At 30.7% G+C, this 12631-nt stretch overlaps 1 protein-coding gene across 1 annotated transcript; it reads right to left on the reverse strand.

Annotated features, from left to right (window-relative positions):
- Positions 1-1555: 1555 nt before the first annotated feature.
- Positions 1556-4613, reverse strand: LOC110633726 (solute carrier family 40 member 2). The gene is made up of 8 exons (XM_021782452.2): positions 4216-4613; positions 3738-3888; positions 3401-3597; positions 2801-3283; positions 2395-2566; positions 2181-2318; positions 1970-2080; positions 1556-1883 (listed from the first exon to the last, which is right to left on the reverse strand). The coding sequence occupies exons 1-8, from the start codon at positions 4350-4352 to the stop codon at positions 1680-1682; spliced, it is 1593 nt and encodes a 530-aa protein (XP_021638144.2). The 5' UTR covers positions 4353-4613; the 3' UTR covers positions 1556-1679.
- Between the last annotated feature and the right edge of the window lie 8018 nt (positions 4614-12631).

Raw genomic sequence — 12631 nt, forward strand, 5'->3', positions numbered from 1 at the left:
GAAATTACCTAAGTTTTCTTGGATCAGTTTCATAATATTCATATAGACATAAAATTATGTAGATGTTATATTAAATATTAGAAAATCGAAAAGTTATACTAATAAGTGATTAGTGTAAATAATATAGCTGCAAAAAATTTAGTATGACCAGTAAAGTTTATTTAATATATACATATTAATTACTAACAATTAATGGTACAATATAGCTAAAAAAAAATAGAAATAAGATGCAACAAAATTACAATCACTTAGTTATTTGATTGTATTTTTAATTATTTCTACTTATTAGTCCTAAATTTATTTTTTTTTGGGCAATTATGATTCATAAATATAGATATATATTAATTTTATGAAAATTTTTATTTTAAAATTAATAAACTAAAAAGTCATATATTAATTAGTGATATTAATCCACTAATTAATATAATTAATAAACTTTATTAAATATATACATATTAAAAATTAATTATTATTATTATTATTATTAATATTTGTAATTGCAATATATATATATATATATATATATATATAATATAAATTTTTGTTTTTTATTTAAATAAATTTAAAATTTTATATTAAGCAGGTTGTATATTAAATAGTGATAGCAATAAGATAAGGATAAAATAGATAAATATAAAAAAATCTAATAAATTGTTATTTGTCACTTTTAAGTGAACTTATTTTAGAGATAGATTTTATTATATTTATATAGATAACTCCTAATACTCTTTTAGAAATTTGAGTTTTATATTCTGTATTTATTACATTAATTTCATATAAATTATGTGACGAAAATTTATAGAGATAAAGAATAATATTTAAGGTATCCCAACATAAAATCAAATATTATTAATCATTAAAATAGGAAAAATGATAAGAAAAATGTAGAATAGAATTAAAATAAATAAGAAAATTATTAAATAATGATAGAGACAAAATAATATATACACATACAAAAATACAGTAAATTTCACATAAATATAAATAAGATAAGAAAAAAAAATATGTGTTATATAGGATTTTAACTAATTTATTAGGTTATAAAATGTTATTTCTATTATAGTTAATATCAAATAACTATAAAAAAAAAATCTAAAATCTTTACTTATATTTTCAATTACTTTAGCTAAAATTTTATTTTAACAATTCGATAATAAAATCTTGAGTTTAGTTTAAATTTTTTAATTGGGTTATTTGCATAAAAAAAAAATTGATTAAATTTAACTGGATTTTTTATTTAATTCATAAAATATTTTCATCTTCATCTTGTTCCGGGATCATCAAATTGCAAATGGCTGTGTATTAAATAACAACGGACAAACTAGCAAATTAACAAGCAACAACCCATTTTAATTCAATCCTGTCAGTATCACCATTACCAAACCCTTTTACAAATTATTATTATTATTATTATTACTTACCCAATGCTTTGACTTGTGTCATTAAATTATAATTTCACCGAGTAAAACCTAATTCTATTTAAAGACTTTTTTTTATTATCACAAACCAGCCACATGGCTTGCCTTTATTTTAATTATAGAAGTAGTCGTCACAATTGAAAGGCAAATTCAGAAATTATTTTTAAAAAATAGTATTACAATATTATCTTACATGAGATTCACCTGAAATTTATGATTCTGAAACCACGCTTGTCCTACATGCTTCTTCTCTCCGAGTAATTAACAGAGTGATGCACTCGAACCTGAGTGCGCATTTTCATTTTCAGGAGATCTTATAGTTGTCATCATCTTCTTCTTCTTCACCAATATAAAAAGCTTTTCAAAATGGAACAAGTGCTTCCTTACTCTATACACATGTATGCTGTAAAGTAATCCCGCCAATGTCACGGTGGAAAAAGACATTAAAGTCAATTTCCAGAAATCCTGAACACCAAATATGGTTTTAGAAAAATAAAAAATATATAAATATATAATAAGCAGAAATTTCCAGGGAAAGAATAGGATATTACCTGCGGGTTTGAGATAATTATTCCCATCACATACCCCAATAAGTCCAGAGTAGACTGAAGAGAGTTCTGAGCGCCCCCAACAACGCAACGATCAGATTCAGGAACATGATCCTGCCTCAGCAACAATTGTAATCAGAAATAGATCTAAAACACATAAGAAAGGAGCAATAATCCTGAAGCTTAAGAGTGATTAACATTTCAACATGTGAACCTGCATTTGTTGAATGACGGATAGGTCAAACATCCACAAGCCAAGGCGAGATGTTGCCACTCCAGCCATCAGCATGTAAGCTGAGAAGAGATTATTTTGGACCCATATTGAAGCAACACATAATAAGAGGCAGCTCCACTGCATGAGCAGCATATACAGTATTTTATTCAACATTACCAAATCATTCACCAATTACTCTCGAGGATATATATACCTGAGACCAGATTGACCAGAGTCCTGCTCTGAGAGTATGGATGTGAGATTGCAAGATTGGATATGCAAGTGTTGCACCTATTCCAATCAAAGCACTTACCCCCCGTGCTATTCCAATTACTACTGCAGGTATACCTTCCCATTCTAAGGTTGCTGTCATCAAGGTGCCGAAACTGCAAGACTAGTAAGCATTTAAGCAAATTCCAACAAGAAAAAATGTACACCAAAAAGGAAAACAAACCCTTAAAACAATGTAGTTTACTGTCTCATTGGCAGCTAATGAAATACGTCCTAGAAATGATGGTAAAGAAGATCAGCCATTTCCTAGCAGGTATTTGCAATTGCACCCTCAAAGAATATTCAGCAATTCATGAATCATAAAGCAATAGTTAATGATTGACCATCACCTGAGGACTGTGAAATATAACAAAGCCAGAGCTACTCCAGGAAGCACCACATCTTGCTGCAAATAGACACTCCAGGCACCAATAAATGGGGCCTTGGAAATCCATTCACTTAAGTTCCTTCTCCAACCTTTGTCTTCCATTGCTGAAGATTCCTCATTTTGAGAAAGTAAGCTCACTTTTTGGCTGGAAAGAGATGCACCCTCTTCATGGTCACTATGTAAAGATCTTAAAACCTTCCTTTGGCTGCTCTCACCCAAAGCTGGAATCCCTTTATATACAGATATAAAAAGCCAATATTCCATCCAAACTGCTAAAGTATTCCAAACTGCTAAAGTCATAGCAGAGGCTTTAACTGATACAAAGCTGATTATGAAGCCACTGACCACTGGAGCAAGAAGCTTGCAGGTTAAATCAATCCGTCTGATGATTGAATTCATATTTGTTAGTACACTTTGAGGATGGCCTTCTGATATCACCACGACCCTGTATTTAAATATATATAAGAAATTTTAGCCATTAATAATGTTCTGCTCAACTTGAAGAGCACTATTACTTCTCCATTTAAGTACTTTGAATTTATACAATTAATTCACAGATTACCATTCTCTTTCTATTAGGATGGTACCAGCAAGAGTGGCAAGCACACCAACTGCTCCAGAGATGTTGGTTAATATCACAAGAAAGATAAATGCTGTGAAATTTGTTGTTTTCAAGGTTGAAAAGACTATTAATGCAATTATTGTGCATCCAGCAATCATAAAGGAAAGATTCTGGGTCACCAACCAGATTCTGAGAACCTGTCATTTATTCAACCAGCAAAAAAATGAAAAGAGAAAAAAGAGGTTCATTAAATCTATAGTTATTGTTGTTGTTATGTAGGGTTGGAATTAAAATTTAGTGTAATATGGAAAGACCAAGAAACAGCTCTAGATCAAACCTTAACATATGTCAACCTTTCCACCCATTGTCCGACGAAAGGGCCAAAAAATGCAGTAGAGGCAGATTCAATAGCTCCATAAATAGCAGCAAGGATTAAGGATTCTGGCCACAGAGTGATCATATACAGACCAACTGAGAATTCCCACATTCTGCAGTGCAGACAACAAACGATTCACAAGGAATGAGATCCCATATAACTGTCACTGTAATTTTATTTTCATGATCAAATAAATTGTGTAGGTAATGTAATTAAAACTGCCTCTAATTTTATTTATTTATTTATATTTTCTGAATAGCCGATCAAAAAATTCTGATGAATATCGAAAAGTTAATTGGATAGTTTCCTTTTTGCTGTAATTCTGCCTCTGAAAGAAACAAGAAAAATGTGAAACAAAGCAGCTGATACTGAGAAAGAACAAATATATATATATATATATATAGAGAGAGAGAGAGAGAGAGAGAGAGAGAGAGAGAACCTGGCGTCCCATCTTGCCAAAAAGTGGCCAATATACAAACATCTGATGAGAGATGTAGGGGAAGAAGAATGATGAGAAGAGGAAGAAGAAGTTTCTCCTTGCTGCTGTTGCTGGTCAAACAGTGGCTCGCTCACCATCCTTTATCCTTGTTTTGTTTGAGCTTTCGCACTCAATGACCCACCTGCTCCTGAGCTCAATGTTTAAGGCTATATATCGTGACAATAAATGTAAGATGATTGATGGTGGTGAGTTTTAGAGATAAAAAAATAAAAAATTCAAAATTAATTGTACTGAAAGGGACAATGAAGAAGAAGATGTGGATAAAATTGAAATTATCATCAAATCCTTGAGAGCTTATAACAATGAACGTGGTGCAAATTTGTGAGGAACAGTCCCCACTTCCCCTACGCTGACAAGCGACCTGCTGCTTGCTTAGAGCTTCAATATGTTCTCCACGAATATAATAGAACCCGTCATATTTTGTAGTCTACTCATCATATTTTATAGTAAAATTTATTATTTTAATGATATATCAGTTATTCACAAAATATTAGATAGATGCACGCAAAAAATTTTCATCTCTTCGGATTACATGGGTTTTAATCTCTATATTATAAAAAGGAAATTTACTTTTTTATAGAAGAAAGGACACTTTGTGAATACTAAAAGGATTCTATAATCTTCTCAAATACAGTACAAGGACAAGGGTCCTGCGTCCAACTAATTTTCAACATTGTATCCTATTGGATTTTAATCAATGGAGTGTTTTGATTGGGTTTTAAATTTCCAAAATTGCTTCCTATTGGATTAAGGGTCCTGAAATCCATTAATCTTTTTTTTTTCTCCAATCCTAACATTAATGAGAATTTCAAACTCGCTCATGCAGTAAATGGGATATTAATGCATCTCAATTTTCTATCTAAGTTAGTTAATGCTGTTGACCATTTAAATAGAAGCATTTTAGGAAGAAACATGTAAAAATAATTAGTTAAAATAACATAAATAAAAAACTTTTAACTGTGTGAAATCCTTATGAGACTAAAATATTAGGACGTGGGGAGCTGAGTATGATTTTTACATTACTTAAAAGCCTAATTACAAGAAATGTTTGACTAAAAAGGAGATGGAAAAAATTAAATAAAATTATGAGTGTCATAATAGATAAATATAGTATAGGAGATGTAGAAGTAACGAATGGAAAAATAGCGAGCAATTGAAAGATTAAATGGAAATAACAAAAATTGAAGCATTTGGTGAAGCCAATCTGTTGATAAGATGACTGGTTGTTTTATAAGCAACAAGTCTTCTTGATCTTGAATTATTGCCAGCTGCACAGAGCTCATTTGCTGAATTTACTTGCATTAATTTCCACAGAATTGATATAAATATAATTAAACTGATTCTAAAAACAACTTCCCATGAAATTAATAAGTGATATTCTATTAATTTTTAATTACTAGTTTTAGAAATATATGTGTTGCATGTGTATAAAAAAATTTATAATATACTTTATTATATAATAATTATTATTTAAATTAAAAATTATTGTAATAAAATAAAAATATAATACATTAATAATTAAGAATTATCAAAATTTTAATTTAGTGACATTAAAGTTATTTTCAAGACTATAAAGTTTCAGATTACAGTTCAATCAGAGCCTCATGAACAAAAAAAAAGTACTTTACCTATATTTAAAAGTAAAAATGATAAGTTTTGGCCTATATATATATATATATATATATATATATATATATATATATATATATATATAATAAATTTATTTTATCAATATTTTTATTTTTTTTTTATAATATATTTAGTATGAGAGTAACAAATGAGGTGAAAAGTTACAATAAAATTCAAAATAGGATAAACAATTAAAATTTGACAGATAATATTTAATATGAAATTGTGGGAATTTAGTTTAAATAAAAATAATAATACAAATAAATATTTAATAATAACATAATAATAAATTTGTAATTATAAATAAAATTATGTAATTATATTTTAATGGGTAAGTGTTATCTTCTTTATTTTTCTTTCTATATCTGTTAAATAAAATTAAAAGAGAGTTTAAAATTAAGGATATGGAGTGTGATAAAGAATATAATAGAAAATAAATTTTAATTGTTATTATTTTAACTTTTATTAATATATTTTCTTATAATTTTTAAATATTTAACTTAATTAACTTTTGTAGTAATAATATTTTTAATGATTTTAAATTTTAAAATTAAATTTTTTTAATTGAAGTAAAGGCATTTAGTCTGTTGAATAATATATTTTATCATATTTACAGTTTAAATAAGTTAATTAAAAAATATTATAAAAAAATTGGTATAAACACAAGTGTTGACCCCGTGTAGCTCAAAATGAGCATTGATTTTGATGATAACAAAACTCAAAGAGAATCTATCTAACCTAACCTTAAAGTGATGTGTAGATTCTTTGTCTTATGCATAAAGAACCTTTGAAGTTGCATCTAAGGAGAAAGGATACTCAAAAGCATTTCAAGACAAATCCAAAATGGGAAAGGAACAAGACTATGAAAGTCAAGACCCAAAAAAAAGGTATGAAAGGCATAGTATTAGAGATTGAGTCTTAGGTCTTTTGTGAAAAGAATGGATGAGAATTTAGTCATATGGAGCTCAAAAATGAAATTTTATTTTCTGATTACTTTTTCTCATCATGACCTTTGATACTACCATTGAAATATTTTTTTGAAGGTCTAAATCATTTGACATTGCAAGTTGAGATATGCAGCTGTTGACTTAGTTTGCTAACTGGTTTGCTAAATTTTTTAGTTTGCTAATGAGTTTGCTAAAAACGTTAGTTTACTAACCAGTTTACTGACTACTCCTAAAAATCTCATTAGTTTGCTAATTTATCAGAGCTGCTCAACTTCGCACAAAAGGACAAAATAACGGCTATTTTGTCTTGGGCAGTGTGTATAACGTTCCAAAAGGGTTTCAAACGGTCTAAAATGATTTGGGACTATAAATACACATTCTTTACTTCATTTTTATTTGATGAAAGCTCACATTTGAACTCCAACATTGATTTTTCATTTATTGCTTTCATTCAAGTGCTTTAAAGATTTTGAGCTTCCATTGGCAAATCTACTCATCTCTTCTTTATAGTTTGATTTGTATTGAGTAAGAGTGAGTGTTGAAATATTAAATTGCATTTAAGAGAGGTTGTACAAGCACCTATTGAAGCTTGAGAGAGAAAGTGCTTGTAATAGCACTTGTGAAGGTTTCAAGCTACCTTGGTAAAGGCTTGGTGTTGAGATATTGTAAAGGGCTTTTGGTCTCTTGCCTTCAAAAGAGCAAATAGTGGAGACAAGACTCAAAGAGGGTTCTTTGAGAGAGTGGATGTAGGCTAGTTAAGCCGAACCACTATAAAAATCATTGTGTTTGATCTCTCTAACCTTTACCTCCTTAATTTTGTGCAATTTAAATTTTCCTTGCTATACATGATATTGAATGTTGTTTGAATAAGATTGAGTTGATATATTTGAGGACATATTAAGTGACTTGAGAAATCAATTGTATATTGTATGGTGCATGCCTTGTTAGATATTGCCATATACATTGATTGAGGGTTGAATTGCAACTTAGGAACACATTGTTGAAGCTCATATTATTTTCATTACATATAGAAACCCTTAGTTGAACATAGCCACAATTTTCATTAGGCTACAAGCAAGGGCGAAAAATTGTTAAAGTCCAATTCACCCCCTCTTGGACTATTTTTGGGACAACAAATTGGTATCGAGCGACTCTCTTGCTTAGGTATTACAACCTTAGAGTGATCCATAATGGCTAGTTCATCTAGTAATACCGCAGATACTGCACCTTTAGTTGAAGGCTACTCAATCACTAGACCACCACTTTTTAATGGCATTAATTATTCATTTTGGAAAGTAAGAATGAGAAATTTCATACAATCTGTAGATATTGATGCATGGAGAATTATTAAAAATGGTCCACATGTTCCTCAAAAGAATGGTACTGGAACTACAAAAGTTCCAAAACATGAAGATGAATATGATGACAATGATTGGAAGAAAATCTCTATAAATGCTAAAGCTATTAATATTTTGCATTGCTCACTTGACCTTAATGAATATAATCGTGTTTGGGATGTCAATCGCTAAGGAAATTTGGGATAAGCTTGAAGTGACTTATGAAGGCGATGTTGTTAAAGAGTCCAAAGCAAACCTTTGATTCGAGATTATGAGTTGTTTGAAATGAGGCAGAGAATCAATTGCGGATATGAGTACAAGGTTTCGATCTTGTAAATCTTCTCAAAGCACTTGGTAAAAATTTGAGGAAGCTGAACTTGTGAAGAAAATTCTTAGATCACTTCCAAAGTCTTGGGAAGCAAAGACAACAGTTATCCAAGATACCAAAGATTTCAAAACATTCACCTATGATGAACTCATTGGTTCTCTCATTGCACATGAGATGGTATACAAGAAGGATGAAGTTGAAAATGAGCAAAAGAAGAAGAAAAGCATTGCTCTCAAATCAAACAAGGATGAAGATAAGAAGAAAGGAGTTGCATTCAAAGTTGACTCAAGTGACAACTCAAGTGCTTCGAGTGAAGATGATGATGAAATGGCTATGCTTGCAAGAAAATTTAAAAGAGCTTTCAAGAAAGGAGGAAGCAAATACAAGAAATTCTTGAAAAAGTATACTCCCAAGGATAAACACTTCAGAGATTCAAAAGAAGAAATTGTATGTTATGAATGTCACAAACCTGGACATATCAAGCCCAAATGTCCATTGCTCAAAAAGAAGAAAGGAAAAGAAGATAGGAGCAAGAAAGCTATGAAAGTAGTATGGAGCAACAGTGAAGAATCTTCAAATGATGAATCAAGTGACAAAGAGGCTGCTCTTCTTTGTATGATGGCACTTGAAGAGAAAGTCGAGAGCTCACAAAAAGAAGAAGAAAGCGACAATGAGGTAAATTCTTATGAATCTCCTAATGTAGAAGAACTTGAACTTGCATTTGCTAGAGTATATGATGAGTATAGAAATTACAAGAGAAAGTGCACTAAAATGAATTTAGAGATTGAATCATTGAGATCACAAAATATTGCCATGTCCAATGTGTATAAAGAAAATGAATTTTACAAAGGACAAATTGCCATGTTTAAAGAACTAGATTTAGAGTTGAAAATCTCAAAAGATGCTTGTGAAATGCTCATTGAGAAAAATAAAGTTCTTGAAACTAAAGTAGAGTCTTTGACAAATGATTTGGCAAAATTTACAAAAGTCTAGATGTACTTCTTGGAAACCAAAGAATTTCGAGTGAAAAATATGGAATTGGTTTTGATGGCTTCATGAACTATGACAAATATAAGAATCATTTCATTAAAGCATCTACAATTTCCTTGCCTAATGTTACATGTTATTATTGCAATAAAAAAGGTCATATTATTAGCTCTTGTGCACTTAGGAAAGGTCATTTTAAGGTGAAGAAGGTATGGGTACCAAAGGGAACCTTACCTAAGGTCACTAACCCCCAAGGACCCAAAGTTGCTTGGGTACCTAAAGCTAAATGATTAAATTTCAGGTTTGTTGCAAAGGGATGAGGGAAAGTGATAAATGGTATATAGATAGTGGTTGTTCAAAGCACATGACTGGTGAAAAGGACAAGTTTTCAGAAATTGCAATGAAAGATGGAGGATATGTAAAATTTGGAGATAAAGGAAAAGGAAAAATAATTGGAAATGGCACAATTGGAACCAAACCTTGTATTGAAGATGTGTCGCTTGTTGAAGGACTGAAATACAACTTGCTAAGTGTGAGCCAACTTTGTGATAAAGGTTTTGAGGTAAAATTTACTTCTTCCCTATGTACAATCAATAACTTAGAAAATGACACATTGTTCATTACAAATAGATTCAATAATGTTTACTTGCTTGACATGAAAAATTTTGAAACTAATCATGGTACATGTCTAGTATCTCTTGATAACTCAAGTTATTTGTGGCATAGAAGACTAGGTCATGCAAGCATGCATACACTTTCAAAATTGCCTAAGAAGGAACTTGTAAATGGTCTTCCTAAGATTAATTATGAAAATGAATTTCAATGTAGAGCATGTGCACTAGGAAAGCATACTAGAGCATCTTTTAAATCTAAGAATATTGTGTCTACCACTAGGCCATTAGAATTGCTTCATCTTGATTTGTTTGGACCTGTAACTCCTACTAGTCTTGGTGGAAAATCATATGCTTTAGTTATTGTTGATGACTATTCAAGATATACATGGACATTTTTCCTTGCTCACAAAGATGAAACTTTTGAAAAATTCACCTCGTTTAGTAAAATGGTTCAAAATGAAAAAGGCTTTTGCATCTCATCTATAAGAAGTGACCATGGAACTGAATTTGAAAATCATTTGTTTGAGAAATATTGTGATAAATATGGAATCAATCATAATTTTTCAGCTCCTAGAACACCACAACAAAATGGGGTAGTAGAAAGGAAAAATAGGACTTTGCAAGAAATGACTAGAACTATGTTGAGTGAAAATAATTTGCCAAAGTACTTTTGGGCTGAAGCTGTTAATACATCTTGTTATGTGTTGAATAGAGTTTTAATTAGACCAATTTTGAAAAAGACCCCTTATGAGCTTTGGAAAGGAAGAAAACCAAATATCTCATATTTCAAAGCATTTGGTTGTAAGTGCTATGTTTTAAATAACAAGAAGGATAACTTAAAGAAATTTGATGCTAAATCTGATGAAGGAATCTTTCTTGGGTATTCAACAAAGAGCAAAGCCTATAGAGTGTTCAATAGAAGAACTTTGGTTATTGAGGAAACTATTCATGTTTTGTTTGATGAGACTAACCCTTCTATTAGAAGGAAAAATGCTTGTGATGATAATAATGAGCAGGTTTTTGGAAAAGAAAATATAATATCAAGTCAAGAAATGGAACAAGTTGATGACAAAGATGAGGAAACTCAAGGAGAAACTACAATAGATGTCCATAATGCCAATGAAGATCAAATTAATGAAGAAATGCCAAATCTGGAAGAATTACAAGTAAATGAGCCCCAACATGAAGATTTACCTAAAGATTGGAGATTCCATAGAAACCATCCTCAAGAAGACATTATTGATGATCCATCTCAGAGGATGATGACTAGAGCACAATTGAGAAGATATTTTGGTAATGTTGCTTTTGTTTCACAAATTGAACCTAAATGCTTTGAAGATGCTCAAAATGATGAAAGTTGGATTCTTGCCATGCAAGAAGAACTAAATCAATTTGAGAGAAATAAAGTTTGGAATTTAGTGCCTAAACCAAAAGATCATTCAATTATTGGCACTAAATGGGTTTTTAGAAACAAAATGGATGAAAAAGGCAATGTTGTTAGGAACAAAGCTAGACTAGTGGCTCAAGGCTACAACCAAGAGGAAGGGATTGATTTTGATGAAACCTTTGCTCCGGTTGCTAGAATTGAAGCTATTAGAATGTTGTGTGCCTTTGCATGTTTCAAGGATTTTATGCTTTATCAAATGGATGTCAAGAGTGCATTTTTAAATGGTTATATTGATGAGGAAGTGTATGTTGCACAACCTCCAGGCTTTGAAAATCATGAGCATCCAAATCATGTTTATAAACTTACTAAAGCCTTATATGGTTTAAAGCAAGCTCCTAGAGCATGGTATGAAAGGCTTAGTAAATTTCTTTTACAAAATGATTTTCAAAGAGGCAAAGTGGATGCAACACTTTTTGTTAAGAAGCATCATAATGATATGCTCATTGTGCAAATTTATGTTGATGATATAATTTTTGGTGCTACTAACGAATCTCTTTGCAAGAAATTTTCTAAGATTATGCAGAATGAATTTGAGATGAGTATGATGGGTGAGCTCACATTCTTCCTTGGACTTCAAATTAAACAAATGAAAGATGGCATCTTCATAAATCAATCAAAGTACATCAAGGATATGCTAAATAAATTTAAGATGGAAAATTTGAAGAGCATGAGCACTCCTATGAGTTCAATAATTAAAATGGACAGTGATGAAAAAGGTAAAGAAGTAGATACCAAGCTTTATAGAGGTATGATTGTCTCTCTTTTGTATCTTACTGCATCTAGGCCAGACATACACTTTAGTGTTTGCTTGTGTGCAAGATTTCAATCATGTCCAAAAGAATCCCATCTAAGTGCAGTTAAAAGGATTTTTAGATATCTCATAGGCTCACAATTAATTGGTTTATGGTATCCAAAATGTGAATCATTTAATCTTGTTGGCTATAGTGACTCTGATTTTCTTTGGAAGTAGATCGGAAAAAGTACTTGGTACTTGTCAATTTCTTGGTCTTGCACTAGTTTCTTGCACGAAGAAACAAACTTGATGGCTTTATCTACAGAGGCGAATA

This window comes from Hevea brasiliensis, chromosome 3 (genome assembly GCF_030052815.1).
Source record: "Hevea brasiliensis isolate MT/VB/25A 57/8 chromosome 3, ASM3005281v1, whole genome shotgun sequence".
Classification (NCBI taxonomy): Eukaryota; Viridiplantae; Streptophyta; class Magnoliopsida; order Malpighiales; family Euphorbiaceae; genus Hevea; species Hevea brasiliensis.

Excerpts from the sequence above, each read along its gene's own strand:
- LOC110633726 (XM_021782452.2), bottom strand. The coding sequence starts at position 4,352 with ATGGTGAGCGAGCCACTGTTTGACCAGCAACAGCAGCAAGGAGAAACT. Across the intron at positions 3,889-4,215 it reads TTGGCAAGATGGGACGCCAG|AATGTGGGAATTCTCAGTTG; the intron begins GTTCTCTCTCTC and ends TCTGCACTGCAG. Across the intron at positions 1,884-1,969 it reads TAATTATCTCAAACCCGCAG|GATTTCTGGAAATTGACTTT; the intron begins GTAATATCCTAT and ends TTTGGTGTTCAG.